We start from the raw sequence: 18,658 nt of genomic DNA, 5'->3' as shown, positions 1-18,658 counted from the left end.
TTTCGGTCCCCAGCACCGCGAATGGGTGGAAGAAGGGGATATTCGGGCCCCTTACCTGATCCGTAGTTTCCACAGGAGGTTCCCGGACAAACCGGGAGGTCTCCCGCCCAGCCCGGGAGATCTCCCGCCCGACCCGGGGTGTGTGTTTTAAGATGTGTTTTAAGGGGGGCAGTATGTCAGCAAGCTGCCATTCTGTTTTGTGTGACCTCTGTGTACATATCCTTACCCTGTTGCACCCGGCTTGTTTCTACCATCCTGCTCCTGTGCTGGAATGCATAAGATAACTACTGGTGGATGTGTGGGGGAGAAGATGCTGTAATGCTTGCCTATTGCTTATCTCATGAGAACTGCACCTGTGTTTTGTCTGATGTTCTGCCTGGTTCCCATGGAATGGGCGCGCAACCGTTGTATTAGCCCGCCAGCGGGAATGTTATTCATTGGATATGTATCTGTTTGAATTTCCTTTATGATGCTCGCCCTACCTGTGTATCCCCAGTTCTAACAAAGAACGTGTTTGAGTATCTCTTCAACGCTTTGAAATAAATTTTGCTTTTCTTGAAAACGTGGATTTATTCTCGATGCTTGGGGATCCAACACTTACACACTCAGGGAAATGCTGATTGCCACTTTGGGGTCTGGAAGCGATTTTTCTCCAGGCCAGTTTGGCTGGGGATCCTGGAGGGGTTTTTTTTTTATCATCTTCTGGCCATGGAACAGGGGTCACTGGGGGTGTGTGGGGGAAGTATTTATGAATGTTCTGCATTGTGCAGGGGGTTGGACTAGATGGCCCTGGAGGTACCTTCCAACTCTATGATTCTATGATTCTATACTGGTTAATAAGCATCTCTGCCTCCTACCCACATTTCCAAACACCATTCTGAATGCTCTCCTGTAGCCTTACCCTGACTTGAATGGTCTAGGCTAGCCTGATCTCATCAGATCTCAGAAGCGAGGCCCGAGGTGGCCCCAGTTAGTACTTTGATGGGAGACCACCAAAGACATCCAGGGTTGCTACTCAAAGGTAGGCAATGGCAAGCCACATCTGAATGTCCCTTGCCTTGAAAACTGTGACCTGACAGTTTTCCACCACTACCACCACCTTTCAGTCTTACGTCCTGCATCAGCTTTTAAGAAAGAAATATAGGTACATGAGTTAAATTAGCAAAGGACTCATAATGTTAGTACAAGAAAATCACTTCTTCCCTGGATAATTACTATTTTGCCATGTTATATATTTGATACGTATTATAATATGAATATTATAAAAATTACATATAAAGTTCAACAAAAACCCCAGTGAGTTTTTACATTTTTGGAATTTCACACTGCAATCCTAAACAGAGTCCATAAGCTTCGAATGGTGTTAGATTTGTACTCTTCTATACACTAACTTTCTATACAAATGCTAGTAATCACTAGCAGAACAAGGGGGCAGCATTTTGCAGAGTAAATAAAGCTTAGTTGGTTGATATGCACTAGTATGATGTTTAGTGCTGGTGCTCCCACCCTCCCTCTTTGCTCCCCATTGAGTAAAAAGAATTCCTTTTGAGAAGGAATTCAGGACACAATCCCAATTCCACATCAGTCTTGTCCCTTCCACAGTTCAGAAACCTACCATGTCATTGGCTGTAACATTATTGCCAACACAATTGAGGTTGTGGTTTTACATTTGTGGTTTAGTCAGATGGACAGATATAGGGTTGAATCCAGACAACTTTTTTCACTCATCCTTGACAGATTTCCATCCTTACTAGAGCCTCCTTCTCAGGTGACCATGCAAGTCTCATGATTCCTAGCCTAGCCTTTTAGTCATACCGTTTCAACTGCAGAGAAGTTGGTTGCATCCAACTCATAATAATCTCTCTGTTGTCAACAGAATGTCAGTCAGTGGTCTAGGGCCTTAAATGAGCATCTGGGACTTGAAACCCCATTCAATTTACATTTATAAATTAAGGCTGATTTCGCACTAGAGCTGCCTCGATGTTGTGCCACCGTTTGCCCCGATACTATTGGTCAATTTCACACCTGAAACTGTGGGGCTGCATTTTGACCCGCGGCTTCGCCCGATTTCCTCCGCAGTTTCGTGATCCTCAAAAAACAGGATCACGAAACTGCGGGGGAAATCGGGCGAAGCCGCGAGTCAAAATGCAGCCCCGCAGCTTCGGGTGTGAAATTGACCAATAGTATCGGGGCAAACGGCGGCGCAACATCGAGACAGCTCTAGTGCGAAATCAGCCTAAGTCTTTTTAAACATATGTTAATTTGCAAGTTAAAGCGCACTTCACCAGACCGGTAACTGACAAAGGCTGCGATCACACACACTAAATAATGTACTTTCAATCCGCTTTCCGTGCACTTTCCAACTGGATTTTACTGTGTGAACTGGCAAAATCCAGTTGGAAAGTACATTGGAAGCAAATTGAAAGTGCGTTATTTAGTGTGTGTGATTGCAGCCAAAGTAAGCTTAGGGTTGCCAGGTCCCCCTTGGTGACTGGGAGGGAGGGAGGTAGGGTTGCCAGGTCCAAGTTGGGAAACTCCTGGAGATTTAGGGATGGAGTTTGGGGAGGACAGGAACCTCCATGGGGTACAATGCCATAGAGTCCACCGTCCCAAGCATCCATTTTCTCTAGGTAAACTGATCTCTGTAGTCTGGAGATGAGCTGTAATTCCAGGGGATCCCCAAGGCCCACCTGCAGGCTGGCATCCCTAGCTTTGCCTCATGAAAGTTTATAGGCTGGAAAGTTTTGTTGGTCTCTAAACTGCTACTGGACTAGGATTTTGTTCTGCTATTATAGACTAACACAGCTACCTACCTGAAACTTTAAACATATCAGCCTTGTCTGTTGAGACTTATGATGTCCTCCCCCCACCGTACTCATATGCCCCCTCACCTTTTGGAGAGGGACTCATCTTATTTATTTCACAGAGGCTAAATATTTTATTTATTTATTTATTTATTTTTCACATTTATACCCCGCCCTTCTCGATGGGCTCAGGGCGGCTAAATAATGAAGGAGGCTCAGGAGGTAAATAATGAAGTTCATTTTAAATTATTTATGTATGATAACATACTACAAGACAATAATGCTTTATTTCTTTTACCCAAATCACAAACATTCTTTTAAAACAAAAAATGCCAAATAAAATGTTTCCCCACTATCCTTCTATGTAATCCTGAATCAAGACAGCAAATACTTCAAAGATGTTTAGGACCACATACTCTGTTTCAATTTCCTGTAATCCTAGTCCTATCACATTGCTTATTAGATATCTCATCCTATTGACTACATCAACCTGCACTATGTAATCTGCCTTGAGTCTCAGTGAGAAAGGTGGACTATAAAAAAAAGAAAATAAATAAGAAACAGGTCCCATCAGATCTACTAGCAGTGTTGCTGAGCTGAAAGAATTCATCGATCTGGGGAGCTGTTTTTCAGACAGTAGAAAAATGTCCTCCCCATAAACTTGCAGCATAAGTATTTGCTTGTTTATGTACATGGCCTCTCTTTCCCAGCTGGCTTTGTTCACCTTCGGTAATGTCATCATATAGCCAAAGCTATGTGGCTACATAAATAGGCGATGTCATCCCATTCTCTGCATGACACCTTATTCGCTGGGATCGTTCAGTCAATGAAACCAGGTAACATTACCCTTTCTACCCTCAGGGACATCACTCTATAGCTACATCTTCTTGGCTATGACTGCACATGGGACTAACCCAGAAAGAAGCATGGGGAGGGGCTGATAGTGAAGAAGAGTCAGATTATGGGGGATGATGGTACCAAACAGGCTTGAGAAAAAGCATTTTCAGTATCAAATAATGTCTTAGGAAACATTTTTATCCCTCTGACATCACTGTTTCCCGACTGAAAACAAGACAGCATATTATCTGACAAAGCCCTAAGTGCAAAATTATTTATTTACGTCATTTATACCCCACTTTTCTCCCAAACATGGCTTACAATATTCTTCCCTTCTCTGTTTTATTCTCACTGATATTAAACCAGGGGTGCACAACATGTGCAGCCCACAGCCCCGGCATCCACAATCTGCTCCACGAGACATCTAGGCCTCCCCCCATACCCAGATGTATCCTGCAGTTCCTGTGGTGAACACACTGCAGTGGCCTTTGCTGGGAGGCACCAACTTCTCCTAAGCCAGGGGTGTCAAACATACGGCCCGGGGGCCAGATCAGGCCCCCAGAGGGCTTCTATCAGGCCTGCAGTGGAACTGGCTGTCTTCTGCTTCTTCTTCCACTTCTGCTGCTGCTGCATCATTGTAGGTTTGCAGCTTACAGATACACACCTGAACAGCATACTCAAGATTGCAACAGCACAGCCATTTTGATGTAATAATTCAGAGCAAGAGGTGTCAGTTATCAGACACTGTTAAATAAACAAAATATTGCAAGAGTGCTAATGTTTTAAGCATGTTTTTATTTTAAGTTTTAAAAATGGTGTTTGTGTCCTTTATAAAGTTTATATCTCCGCTATCTGGCATTACATTTTATGACACACATGGTCCAGCCCAACAGGGTCTCATTTATGTCAGATCCGGCCCTCATAACAAATGAGTTCGACACCCCTGTTCTAAGCATTCTTAACATGCCCACTTTGTAAGAGAGTAAAGAAAAAGGTAGTATTTCAAGGAACGAATACAGTCTAGAGCAGGTGGAGAGCAGAGCATCAATATGGAATAATGAACTATGAGAGCAGGTGCAGGCCATGATTCTTGGTGTGAGAAGAAGGGTTTTCACTACGGAAGTGTTCTCATCTGCAAAATGTTGGCAGGTGTCTGTGTGAGCAGCATCAATAGTGCCAAAGGGAAGGAGAGGTTTTTTTTAAAAAGGTTTCAAAGAGTTTGCATGCTTGATGCATATTCCCAGGAGTCCCTTAAAAAGCTGTGGGTCTAAAAGTTATATCCATTGCCTTACAGGAATTTTGCAACCTCTCAGCTTGGCCGATTCCTTTGCTCATTGTGAACAGTCTTAGGGAGAGAGTGTGCACTATCTAATACTTCTTTCTTTCTGGACACACACAAAAGTATGTATTTCACGGGGGCCTTTACCACAAGGAGAGAGCCTGAAGAGGGTTGATTAGGATTACCTTTTGCTTTATGAGCTGGCACATAAATCTTTATCAACAGACCTTCCTTATATGGAAATACAAGCCAGACGGTATGAGTCCACCTTTGTCTGGGGGCCACACACTGTCGGCAAGGGAGCTGGAAACTGCATGGATACGTTAAAGGGGACACCATCAAAAAAGGGGTGAGCAGGGTTAGAAAATAGGTTTTTAAAAATGTCTCCCTTCCCTTTAAATCTGATCAGGGCTTTTCAGGAAATTAAACACTGAAACTATTCAGGTTCAGATAGAAAACAGATGATGTTATACATAGAAATCCTACAGTTGAGTCTTATGGCTGGGCAGAAGAAACATATGTGAGTAATCAATGCAGTATTTCTGGAAAGAACCTTTTATGTTTTTAATACTTAACACTTCATAACAGGACCTAAATGGGCAGGATAAAAAGAAGGACAGCCCAAAATATAGGGTGAATAGTTTTCCAGGCACTCTTAAAGCGGTGTTTTCCTCCTTTACCATGTTATCCTGTGAGTCCTTGCAGATCGGCTGCTGTTTATGCATTTCACCCTCCAGAAGAAAGTTGCAGCTGCCTTTGAGTTAGCTGCATTCTGCATTTTGGGTTGCAGATGATAAAAAGATGCTTCCTTCACTCTAGCCTTACCTATTCATATGCATCTTTGGCTATATGTTACCCATTAGTGGATTTTCAGCACCCCTTAGTGGTCAGATGTTGTGTTTGTCTAATTCTTTACAGGGGAGCAATCATCCGTCGGCTGAATTTAAGGACAGTGCTTTTGAAGCACTCCCATTCATTTCAGTGGTATCCTGTGCAGGAGAGCTTCCCACAGGATTGGTTCCAAACCATTTACATGAATATTTATTGCTTTACATTTCATACATTGCAGATTCAGTTTTCAAATAGGAACCTAATGATGACTTTCTACTAGAACCACTGAAGACAGAAGAAAGGTGTGTGTGTGTGTTTATAGCTCGGTTTTACCACAGGCCTAGGGTTGCCAGTTCTGGGTTGGGAAATTCCTGGAGATTTGGGGGTAGAGCTTGAGGAGGGCAGAGTATGGGGAGAGACACTCAGCATGGTATAATGCTATAGATTCCACCCTCCCAAGCAGCCACTTTCTCCAGAGGAACTGATCTCTATAGTCTGGAGCACAGCTGTTAATCTGTGAGATCTGTATTTTTATTTATTTTATTTTTATTTATTTATGAATTTATACCCCGCCCTCCCAGAAGGCCCCACCTTGAAGTTGGCAACCCTATCACATGCCCATGACCCCCTGGCACTCCCACTTTATAGGATGTCTGGTAGGCAGGCCGGGAGAGAGCATGGGAGAACACCTTAAAGAATTCACAGTGCAGGGCAGCAGTTTCATGTGTTCTAGCCGTCCAGTCTACAGGAGCCAGTCTCCACACAAAATGGGCCAAAGTGGGATAATTCAGTGGATGATTAGGAAATGGCAACATGTAAAATAGTAAGTATGCTAATAGATGTTTTATGAACTTAGAGGTGCACCTGTATTTGGGAAACAGTATGCAGCTATGTGTCAAGGTTTCGGTTTCGCTTCTCTTCGTTTTGCTTTACTGCTTACCTTGCCATGTATTAGGGGGGAGGGAATTCCTGAGGGGAGTGTGTGTGGGTGGAGTGCCTGCCTGTAGTAGCTATAACTATTTCTCAAGTTGCACCCCTGGGCCTGTTCTCATGGGATTTGGCCTTGGAGACTCTTTTGCCAGGCTAGAATAGATAAGACACCATATATCTGTCAGGGTTGTCATAGTAACGCTAGGGGCCGAGTGCTGATGTATGAATGGGGTGTGGGGTGCACTAGGTTTTACCTATAACCTCTGAATTTCGCACACTTTCTTCAGTCCTGATAAAGATCCAGTTCTTCTCTAATAAAACATCACTGCCAAAAGTGTTGTGGAGAGTGTCTTAACTGGGGATCTGACACTGTGGTTGTGCCAGTTCAAATGAAATATCCTAGACTGGACTAGTAAAATGTCTTGGAGGATATCTTCTTTATGATGAAAAGCTTAGGAATGTAGGGACTTTTCATTCAGGAAAAGATTGTGGAAGAAGGTTTTATACAGGCTTGTAAATGGTACAGAGAGGGTGAATACAAAGAAATCATCCTTGTTCTGTCTCTAAAAAGAGGAATTTGCTGCTGTCCTGTGAAACTGAAAGGCAGAAGGTTTGAGACAGAAAGAGGAAGTACATCTCCAAGCAGCGGATCATAATGGAACACATTGCCACAGGATATCATGATGCTTACTAGTATGTCTAGTGGATGGGGAAAATGTCTACATATCAAGAGCTAGGGGAACCCATGATAGCTCAAAATGGAAGTTCCATGTTCAATGATCTCTGATTGGGGAGGAATTAGAAGATAATTGTCTCCATTGTGCCCTACTTATAGGTTATCTGAGTGGCAGATACTGGAGGCAAAAAAAAAGATTGCCCCTCAGGGGAACCAGCAAGTCTTATTCTTACAGGGCATTTTGCCATTCACCAGGGAGTTGATTTGGTATCCATGAGATGATTTTATATCATTTTCTCTAATTCAAATTATCATATATCTAATAGACAAATTTTAAAAGTCTGTGAGAGGGAGCCACACAGGGCCAAGGTAAATATTTTTGCAAACCCAGGGGAAACTCATGGATTTACAGAATTTCCCCCCACATTAGTAGTGTCTCCATGTTCATCACCAAAACAAAACTAAATTCCTTCCCTGCCAAGATCTCATGAGAACACTTCATGAGATCTCAGTTGTCATTTTGGATTGCCAAGGCAACTCATCACAACAATGAGGCATCTGCTGCTGTGAAGGGCAGCCTACGCCAAGATGTGGCTGCAGCAGCAACAAAAATGAAAGGAGGAGGAGGAGGAGACTGTGAGTGAAGATGGGGAAAAGGGGAACAGAGATAGTGGTATGGAGAAAAGTGGAGAAGAGAGCAGGAGAAAACTCTCAATGATCTAGTGTGGAGGAGTAAGGAAGGTGAGTGAGTAGTTGAGTAAGCACTGACAGAGTGGGGGGAAGTTGGGGAAGGAAGAGGCTGATGAGGGGATATGATTTCCCCTCTCCTGTGAATCCTCTTGTAAACTCTAAGCCCGCTGGGGAGGGCGGGGTATAAATCTAATAAATAAATAAATAAATAAATAAATAAAAGATAAAGTTATCCACTCAAGAAACGCCACAGAATTCCACTTCTTCCCTTTACTGCCTTGTAGAATTTTCATGATTTTATATGTTTTTATGGCATTTTGCCCTTATGTACATCACCCAGAGCCCAGCATAAGCTGGGATAGGGCAAATAATAATAATAATAATAATAATAATAATAATAATAATAATAATAATAATAATAATAATAATAATACTTTCCCATGCTCCTCCACCTCTTTTGATTCATTGCTTCCGCCTACCACCACTCAGTACCATCAACCCCGTTCCCACTATTTGCCCACATGGTCCTTTGTCCTAAGCACATTATGTGTGAAACAAGTCAGGTCACAGGCACCCAACCTGACTCCATCACATGTTCACATGGGAACAAACCTTTAAAAACCTCTCCATAGCGCCACACAGCCCCAGACATTGTGAGAGGGGGAATGAGGGCTTCAGGATGAACATGAGATGGGCACAGAGAGCCCAAAGAAGTGGAAAATAAGTCCACCTGCAGCCATTTCTTCACTCAAAAACAGTATGGGAGGGAAGCCTCCTTCCCCCTCACAGTGTATGGAGCTGTGCAGAGTGACTGAAAGGTATTTACAGGTTAGTCCTCACATGAACATGTGACTGAGGGTTGGGTTGGGCACCCACAAGTTGACATGAGTCGCATGTAACATGTATTTTGGCCCTGAGTATGGAGGAGGAATAGGGGCCGTGGTGGTTCGGAGGTTAAGACTGTAGTTCGGCAGTTTGAGATCCTAGTGCCATGAGCTCCCGTCTCTGGTCCCAGCTCCTGCCAACCTAGCAGTTTGAAAGCAAGAAACAAGAAGAAGAAGGAGGAGGAGGAGATTGTATTTATACCCCGCCCTTCACTCGAAGTCTCAGAGTGGCTTACAAACTCCTTTCTCTTCCCCTCCCCACAACAGACACCCTGTGAGGTGGGGGGATGAGTGAACTCTTTCAAGAACTGCCCTTTCAAGGACAGTTCTGACAGAACTATGGCTTGCCCAAGGTCATCCAGCAGCTGCAAGTGGAGGAGTGGGGGATCAAACCCAGTTCTCCCAGATTAGAGTCCACGCACTTAACCACTACACCAAACTGGCTCTTGAGTAGATAAATAGGTACCACCTCGGTGGGAAGGTAATAGCATTCCATGCACCTCCATGACCACGGAAATGTCTTTGGACAGCACTGGCTCTTTGGCTTGGAAACGGAGATGAGCACCGCCCCCTAGAGTTAGATTCGACTGGCTTTCAAGCAAGGGAAAGCTTTACTTATGGAGGAGGAAGGTGTCTGATCCATGAATGCCTACTGGAGACTTGCTTCCCTTTCAAGACAGTCATCTTGCTTTTTAGTCTTTGACATTATTACAGTCAGGGCTATTTTTGGGCAGGAACACACAGGAATGGAGTTCCAGCTGGCTTCTGAGTTGGCCACACCTACAGCCTCCCCCTCTCGGGTTTCCCAGGCGCCTCGCAAGCTGCGGAGCGCCTGGGGAAGCCAAGCCAATCCAGGGAGGGAAGGCAGTTTAAACTGCCTCCCCTCCTCAGGTTCCCCAGACGCCCCGCAGCTGCGGGGTGCCTGGGGAAGCTGATCCAGAAACTGCCTTCAGGTTTCCCATGCACCCCGCAAGCTGCAGGGCACCTGGGGAAGCTGATCCTGGGAGGGAGCTGCGCTGTCAGGGGTATGGCCTAATATGCTAATGAGTTTCTGCTGTTGGGTGTGGCCTATTATGCTAATGAGTTCCTGCTGGGCTTTTTATACTAAAAACCCCTTATTACAGTTCAAACTAAGACAATGTTGAGTCTATTGCCAAGGGGATTCAGATTATTTCCTCGGTTCCCACTTCTGATGTAAATGTTAACAGCCATATTCTTTTTGACACACTGATTGTTACCATGTACAGCAATGGTTTTGTTCCCTGATAGTTTCATTGACTCTCTCTGAGGTTACAATTCTGCATGTAGTTGCTCATCCCTTAATCTGGGATGTATGTGTACCTGGCCCAGGACTGCCAAAGTATTCTGAGAGCATTCTTGTCAACATCAGTGAATTATATTCAAGACAAATGCATGGAAAAATAACATAAAAGTGTACCACAATAAAAGCCTTCTCTAATGAGAAGTTCTGTGCAAAACCCATAGAAATGAATGGGAATCATACAACTGCAGAAACATTTCAGACTGGGCTGTATCAAATGGTCATGATAAATTTTCTTCCACTAACATCTCAATACATACAAAACCAAGACTGAGTTGAGAATATAAAATATTTTACCTTTCTTTCATTCATCTCATCATTTTCACCATCATATTCACCCTGAAAATACAATGCCAATGGTAAGAAACATTGTAAGAAGAATTCCATAACTTCTTATACCATAAATTCAAGGTTGGTGTACTTTCTGATTTTCATTTTGATGCTATCATCATTTTTGCTGCAAATAACAGTAAACTAATTCTTTTTCTTTGTATATTAGATCAATCATTTTCATATCTGAGATTTAAGAGTATTGATTCTGGATTCTTATGATGTGTCCAGCTATACATCTAATTTCTTCTAATATTTCATCCCAAAAAGATGTGACAACAGGACATTCCATGCAACAGTGTATTTAAGTACCACTCTAGATACTTGAATAGCAAAGTAGACCATTGCGATCTGTGTAAAGAAAGAGAAAATTATTCTTAACTTCCTAAATTCTGGGTCCTGTGAAGCTCATGGTCAACCCCTGCTCTTCAATCCCAAATGCCACCATGACTAAGAACACATAAATGAATTTATTCTAATCCATTGCTCATTGCCCTTGTCTTCCCCTTAATATTTCATCTTGTTATAGACATTCACACAGACAGCAAAGGGATCCCATGCTGAAGAGGATGTGTGGACCTTGGTCAATAGGAAACAAAGCCCTAGAGTTGGTCCATTGGTCAATGGACTAACCAAACACTATCAGGTTTCTGGTCAACTGGCCACTTATTGATTATCTGACTGCAGTCAAATATTGCCAAGTATTCTACCAAGGCAAGAGACCCTTTCTGAAGCAAAAACTAGAATTTTGAGGCTCTGCGAGGAAGACTCTGGTGACTGATCACAAGTGCCCAGCAGTGCAATTCTAAACAGAACTAAGTCAATGAGCTTAGAAGGGTGTAACTCTGCTTAAAATTGTACTGCAAAAGTCTGAAGACAGGATTCAACGTGATCTGGCATAGACACTGCCAAGGAGTCACTGCTGGAATCTTCTAGAAGACAGATCTTTTTTTCCTCCTTGACACAATTCTCAATGTACTTCTTTGTCACTAGTCGGTAAATTAAAGCTTTAAATACTTGGCTAATATGTAGTGCTGACCAATGAAATCCCAGCATGGTGTTCACACCCCATACTTCACTCTCTTCAGTGGCAACCATAGTATCTGATGACCTCATAATGTGGGTTATGGAGAGATTGTTACTCAGATTTTGCTTCACTGAGGACTGTTCTTCTGATTTGTCTCTTCCCTGAAGACCATATTACATCCACCCATGGAAGGATGTCCCAAGTGTCTCAGATGTGGCTCCTTCTATAGTATTTGAGTCCAAACCAGTAGGCAGCTTCTTAACAGTACATCTTTGTATATCCCGCTGCAACTCTTATGCTAAAAAAGCAACTAGCTTCTTATGTAAATATTGTTTCTGCAAAGTATACCTACATCATGAAGGGGATAGGCAGTTTCGTAGACATTTTTTGCTATTAATGAGTTAATACCTAAAAAAAACAGAAACAAATAAAAGTTGTTCAATGCCTATAATTATTGAAATAAACACATACTATTTTACATTATTATGTATATTTGCAATTTATAACTCACTTTTCTACCCAAAAAAGGGCACTCAGAGTATTACAGAAGCTTCAGCTTAAGAGTTCAAATAAAATTTCCAAACAATTCACGTCTGAAAAATTTCTAACTTTGCAATTCTTATTGTTAATTTTCAGACTTTATATGCATCCTTTTCTGGGTTCACAGTAGTTAAAGTTAAAAGCAATCTAAAATAGAGCACAACAGAATCGTTAACAGCCCAACAAACTCACTTGCCCCAAATCAGGGGAAATAGCCTTGTGGGCCCTCTGAAAAGGTAAAAGAGAGGCGCTCTGAAGATCCAATGCTCCTTGCACCATTAAGGAGTCAGGTGCACTCCATTTCTCAATCCCAGAATCTCCTTTGCTACCAGTGCTATTGCAATGTTCAAGGCATATGAGAACCTAAGTCTCCAGTGCCTTTGCTACTCAGTGTTCAAGGCATAAGAGACCCACCACATCTACTTTGTAACAAAGAAGGGGTTGGTGGAAGCATTCAGACCCCATCATACATCTGACAAAACCTTTGGTAGCACAACAGGGAACAAGATCTGTATTTTGGAACTTGACTTGAAATCTATTTTATACCTATTGGACTTATGCCAGGTCCAACTCAGAATTGAGCCTGGGGAGGAGATAGGTCACTCATCGCTCAAGCTCCGGCTTCTGAGATTTTATCAGACAGTGCCCACACACTTTTGAGCATCTCTTTATAAGTACAAAGGCTAGAAACACGTTTTAAAATAATGAAAGCTGAGATTATCAAGAAACTGGCTTCAATTTTTTTTTAAGCCACCAAAGGGGATTTTTATTTTTATTTTTTTATAATACTACATAAACTACCAAGAAAAAATAGGGATAGGGGGACTAAGGGAGAAAGAAAAGATAACCTAAAAGAAAAGATAAGCTTAAAAACCCAAGGTTTTTTGTACTTTATATGCATCCTTTTCTGGGTTCACAGTAGTTAAAGTTAAAAGCAATCTAAAATAGAGCACAACAGAATCGTTAACAGCCCAACAAACTCACTTGCCCCAAATCAGGGGAAATAGCCTTGTGGGCCCTCTGAAAAGGTAAAAGATCATTCCCTGTTAAAATGCTGTTAGTAAAAAAAAAAGGCTGTTAATAAACAATATACTTTGTGAGGTCCTGTCTTTCTAAGCTTATATGTTAGATTGTTACTTGTTATGAGATTTCCCAAGCAACTCCTCCAGCTCGCTTCACAAAGGCAATTTGCAAAGTCCTTCCGCCTTTACATCTATACTAAAACTCTCTAAATTCTTGATAGCTTCTTAGACGTTCATTGTAGCCCAATCTTCTTCCATCCAAAGGAATACAACCGCTAGTCTTAAGCCTCTTCCGCTCTGGTCTCGGGGTCCAGTGGCTTCTCAAGTTTCTTGATTATGAAAGGCACCTCCAGCTCTTTTTTCTCAGCAGACTTTAAGATGACACTTTCTAAGAACACTCGCAGGGAAGAAGTTAAATCCTTGTAAATTTTTCCTGTTTCTCTTGTACTTTTTCTTCTTTTCTCATTGAGATCGCTGCTTAATTTAGTGTCCATCTCATTCACTTTGAGAGCCCTCAATTCCATTTTTTCTCCGATCGCCTCCTGGAGCTGCCGAGACACAAATTGTTGATTTATCTTGGCAAGCTGCTGGTTAATACCAACAAGTTGCTCCAAGATTGGCTTGATGGCTTCTGCTACTAATGCAGTGACGTCAACTTCCCTTCTTCTCCTTGGAGTTTTCACCAGTATCTGCCATTTCAACGTTTTATTTTCAATAAAGTTTCTTTCTTCCTGGCTCTGCAAATCGCATACGCTGTTAAAAGCTCATGGAAATCTCCCACAACAGGCTTACACGCTTGCAAATAGTCTTTCAGAAGTATCCGTTTACAACTGTCTCTCTCTCTCCCCCTCCCCTCTTCCGTTTATGTAAACGCGTCAAAGAGGCACCCCCCTCCAATTGCTTAAGGGGTTTCAGGGGGTGGATTTCGTTTCAAGTATCCATTTAAAATCGTTTCTCTCTCCCTCCCCCTCCGTGTTTATGTAAATGCATTGAGAGGCGTCCCTCTCTCAGCATGTTATTGCTCAGAAAGTTTTTCCTTTGAGGGGGAGGGGATTTTCTCTTCTGAAGAAAATCACTCATTTTCACTCACAGTTCACTCCTTAACTCACAGTTCATTGTTGGTCTTTATCTTGACCACGCTCTTAATTGCTCCTCTGCTAGATCTCCTGCACTTGATCGGGTCAACACAGCTTGTGGCCTCGCTAAGAGCAGTCAGTGAGAGCGGAGGGGACCCTCCATCTCCCTGCCGTTAGCAGGAAAAGAGGCTCACCCTCAAAAGCCCTATGGCTTGGGAGTTCTACCTGAACTCCCGTGGGGGTGCCGAACCAGTGGCACCTCTCCCCCTCACTGCTGTGCGGTATGCCTACCCAGAGAGCTGGGAAAGGCGTCCGCCAGCGTTGTGTCATAGACCACTGACTTCAATTTTTAATGCCACATTCTGGATATTTTCTGTGTCTCCTGAGAAGAAGAAGAGGAGAAGAAGAAGAGTTGGTTTTATACCATGCGCTTCCCTATGGGAAGGAGTCTCAGAGCAGCTTACAATCTCCTTCCCTTCCTCTCCCCACAATAGGCACTCTGTAAGGTAAGTGGGGCTGAGAGAGCTGTGACTGATCCAAGGTCACCCAGCTGGCTTCATGAGTTGGCCTTCACCTCCGTGTACTGTTTGTGAGTGCCTGAGCTGGCCATTGTTGTAAACTAATAAGATGAATAATGGCATGTGATTGCTTATTCACACATGCAATCCACTTTTCAATGTGGACATCAAATGATCGACTTGAAAACGTGAACCAACCAAGAACCGATCAAAACTGGCCAAGATCCATGAACTCCTCATAACACAGTTAGACTTTTCATACCACTCCTGCAAGCATAGGAAGTAACTGCATGTGAAAATAGCACTTATGTTTGAATCAGCAGGAGTTGTCTTTTCACAGGTCTTGATTTATTCACATCATTGGGAGATAAGAATTGAATGGGACTGCATTGGTTCTGTGACATGGCAGTGGTCCCCCTCCCACAAAACAAGTCCAGGCTGAAAAAACAGTTTGTTCCTAATCACCAGTGCAGTTTTCAGAAATGAGCAGATGCTCTGCACCCAAATTAGCCCATGTATTCACTCTGCCCAATGCTGTACTCAATGCTTTCCAGCTGAGCTTGGGAGAATTTCTCAAATTAACTTTGGAACTGGGACATGCCTAGCTAGCTTTAAACTTCTTTTTTCATAATAGGTTACCAATCCAATCAAGAACACGTGCATGTTGGGGCTTCTGGTCGGGTCAAGATGGCGAATTAATGCATCCCGTGAATGAGCGGGGTGGGCGACGGCTCCTTTCGACAGTTTGGGCTAGTTTTAGCCCAATGCAGCAGCCCCCAGTAAGGGGGGGGTGACAAGCAAGCAGCGGTGCCCAAGTAGAAGTTGAGATTGGCGTGATCAAGCCTCGGAGGGGGCTTGTGTCACGCTTTGAACTCCTTCTGCAGTGCGGGCGAATGCCAAGCAGCACTACAGGAGCTGATCGAGTTGGATTACCAGCATAAATCCGTCGTCACCCGATCTCTTGAAGAAGAGGAACAGTGAGTGTTTGAAAAGAAGCAGTGCAATACCCCATTTGAGCTTGCTAGATAACAAAGAGTGATTGCTTACTGGGATCAAGCTGTAATGAAAGACGATCTTAGCGGATGAGCATAAAAGAACTTTTAAAACCCAGTAATCTCTTTCCGGACAAAAAAAGACTTGAATTAATCCAGTTAAAGTGAAAAAACTAACTTTGTTGAACATTCCTGTGGTGTGGAAAAGATAAGGCTGCAGTCTGTAACCGAAACTGCCGTTAGTCATTGCGAGAGTTGGGAGGCTGGTGTCATGGTGATTGGACTCCGACAGGAAGTGTGATTCTATTACGGAGTGCCTAGAGAGGATTCGGAAGACCGGAAGTAGATCGGCAAAAGTTGAGCGAAAGACCGGAAGTTCGAAGAAGCGGATGGATGGATCCGACAGGTTAGAGAACAGCCTACTCTAGCTGGAAACCCATAGAGGTGATGCGCCCAACATTTTGAGGAGGACTCAAACTTTAATTAACTTTTTAGAACTTTAAAACAGCTAAAAGGAAAGCGAAAATAAGGCGATTCGCCTAAGCTTTTATAGAACTGCTCAACAAAGCGAGAAGTTTTCGACTTTTTGATATTAAAATTTTAAATTTCAAAACAGAACCGAGAAGGCCTAGAGCAGCATCAACATCGAGTCCAAGGATGGCGGGAAAGGAGAAAGAGAAAAAAGAATGGCAGGCAGCAATCGAAGCAATGGAGAAAAGAATGACTGAGGCGATACAAGCACTAGGAAAGCAGCTGGAGAAGCAAATGGAAAAGCAGACACAGAAACACCTGGAGCAACTGGAAGAGGTACAAGAGAAGAATGTAACAGCAATAAAGGAGCTGGTTACATCTGAAGTAGCACTGGTAAAACAAGAAGTGGAAGAAGTCAAAAAAGAAGTGCAAGGTATGGCAACAAAGACAACTGAGATGGAAGAAAAAGTACACAAAACTGACAAGAAATGCGACTCAGTGACTCAAGAATTAAGAAGAACAGAAGCTATGATGGAATACAGATGGATGCAGAATCACCTAAGACTTAGAGGAATAGAGGAAAAGTTGAGTGAAAATATAAGAGAAGTAGTAATGAAGGCCTTGACTGAATACCTAGAAGAAGAGGATGGGGAAATTGACCATGAATTTGACTTGATATACAGAGTTAATTCAAGAGTAGCTGAAAAGCGGAATTTACTGAGAGATGTAATAGTACAATTTGTAACTACAAAAATGAAAGAGGATATCTTCAAGAAACAATTTACACACCCACTAGAAATTGAAGGAAAGAAAATAATGATAATGAGAGAGCTCCCAAGAACAATACTACAAGACAGAAGGAAATATAGAAAACTTGCAGACAAGTTGAAACAGCTAAACATCAGATTTCGTTGGGAAATACCACAAGGATTGTCATTCAACTATAAAGGTGGTAGACATGTAATTAAATCTGTAGAAGACCTTTATAGGTTCAAGGCGGACAATATAGAAGATTTTGGTGAATTATAATAAAACACAATGGAGTACAAATTTTTATCGTGGAATGTGAATGGACTTAATTCACCTAATAAGAGGAAAAGAGTCAAACATTGGATAGAAAAGCAAAAATGTAACATAATTTGTCTACAAGAAACCCATATCAAAAATCGGGACTCTAAAATTTTAATAAATAAATCACTTGGTGAAGAGTTTTATTCCCTGTCTTCTAAAAAGAAAAAAGGAGTAGTAATTTATGTAAAAAAAGAATTTCAACCGAAAGAAATCTTTAAGGACTCAGAAGGAAGATACATAGGTGTGGAAGCTACATTACATCAAAAGAAAACTTTAATTGTAAACATATATGCACCTAATGGAGCGAAAGAGAAATTTTTTAAAGACTTGGTGGGACAATTAGATTAACTGAGTTACGAGCAGACAATATTGGCAGGAGACTTTAACGGTACAATGAACAACAAAATGGATAGACAGTCCAATAGAGGAGATGAAAAAAGTGGAAAATTGCCAAAAGAAATTTTTAATCTGGCAGAGCAAGAGAAATTGGAAGATGTATGGAGAAAATGGAATCCAACTGCCAAAGACTTTACTTTTTATTCCAATAGACATAGTTCTTTTTCCAGGATTGATATGATTTGGATGACAGAAGAAATGGCTTTAAAGACACAGAAAATTGAAATACTGCCAAGGAGTGATTCGGACCACAACCCGTTAATATGGAAATCGAAAGAAAAGGATAAACAATTTTTATGGAGAATAAACGAAGACTTGTTGGACAAGAAAGGGACAATGGATATATTAAGGAAAGAGACTCAGATGTTTTTTCAACAGAATTTGGACCAAGGAACACCCATACAGGTGGTATGGGATGCGTACAAGGCAGTAATGAGAGGAATACTTATTTCTCAAAATGTAAAGCGGAAAATTTCAAAAAACAAACAGAAGTGTTAGGAAAAATAACGCAGAAATAAAATTAATTGAAGAAAAAACCTGGAAAGAAGAAAATAATCAAAGAGTTACAATTATTAAGAGAACAATTAAATGTGTCACTAAATCAAGAAATGTACTGGAACCTGAAAAAATTGCAACAAAAGTCTTTTGAGGGAGCAAACAAGCCGGGAAAGTTTTTGGCATGGCAATTGAAAAATAGGAAAGAAAGGAGAATGATTAACAAATTAATGGAAGATGGGGCTTCCGGTTGAGCTAAGATGGAGGACTGACGCACTTTCACTTTTGTGCGAAGTGGGCGACGGCCGCTTTCGACAGTTTGGGCAGTTTCTAGCCCAACGCATCGCTCCCCAGCGAGGGGGGGGACAAGCAGGCAGCAGCGCCTAAGAGGGAGTGTTAGGTTGGCGTGATTCCGCTTCGGAAGAAGCGGAAACAGGCTTTGATCTCCTCCCGCGAAGAAGGCAATTG

The 18,658-nt window shown here is 42.3% G+C and overlaps 1 protein-coding gene across 1 annotated transcript in view; it reads right to left on the bottom strand.

Moving 5' to 3' along the window:
* Nucleotides 1–18,658, bottom strand: part of LOC107114506 (anoctamin-2-like) — a 278,223-nt gene that overhangs the window by 190,089 nt on the left and 69,476 nt on the right. Inside the window, 2 exon segments of the mRNA XM_015416015.1 lie at nucleotides 10,550–10,591; nucleotides 11,962–12,017. Of these exon segments, the coding sequence (XP_015271501.1) occupies nucleotides 10,550–10,591; nucleotides 11,962–12,017 (98 nt within the window).

This window comes from Gekko japonicus, unplaced genomic scaffold, assembly GCF_001447785.1.
Source record: "Gekko japonicus isolate JY-2015 unplaced genomic scaffold, Gekko_japonicus_V1.1 scaffold159, whole genome shotgun sequence".
Lineage (NCBI taxonomy): Eukaryota > Metazoa > Chordata > Lepidosauria > Squamata > Gekkonidae > Gekko > Gekko japonicus.
Note: the sequence above shows the minus strand (reverse complement) of the source record. Positions and strands in the feature narration are given on the sequence as shown.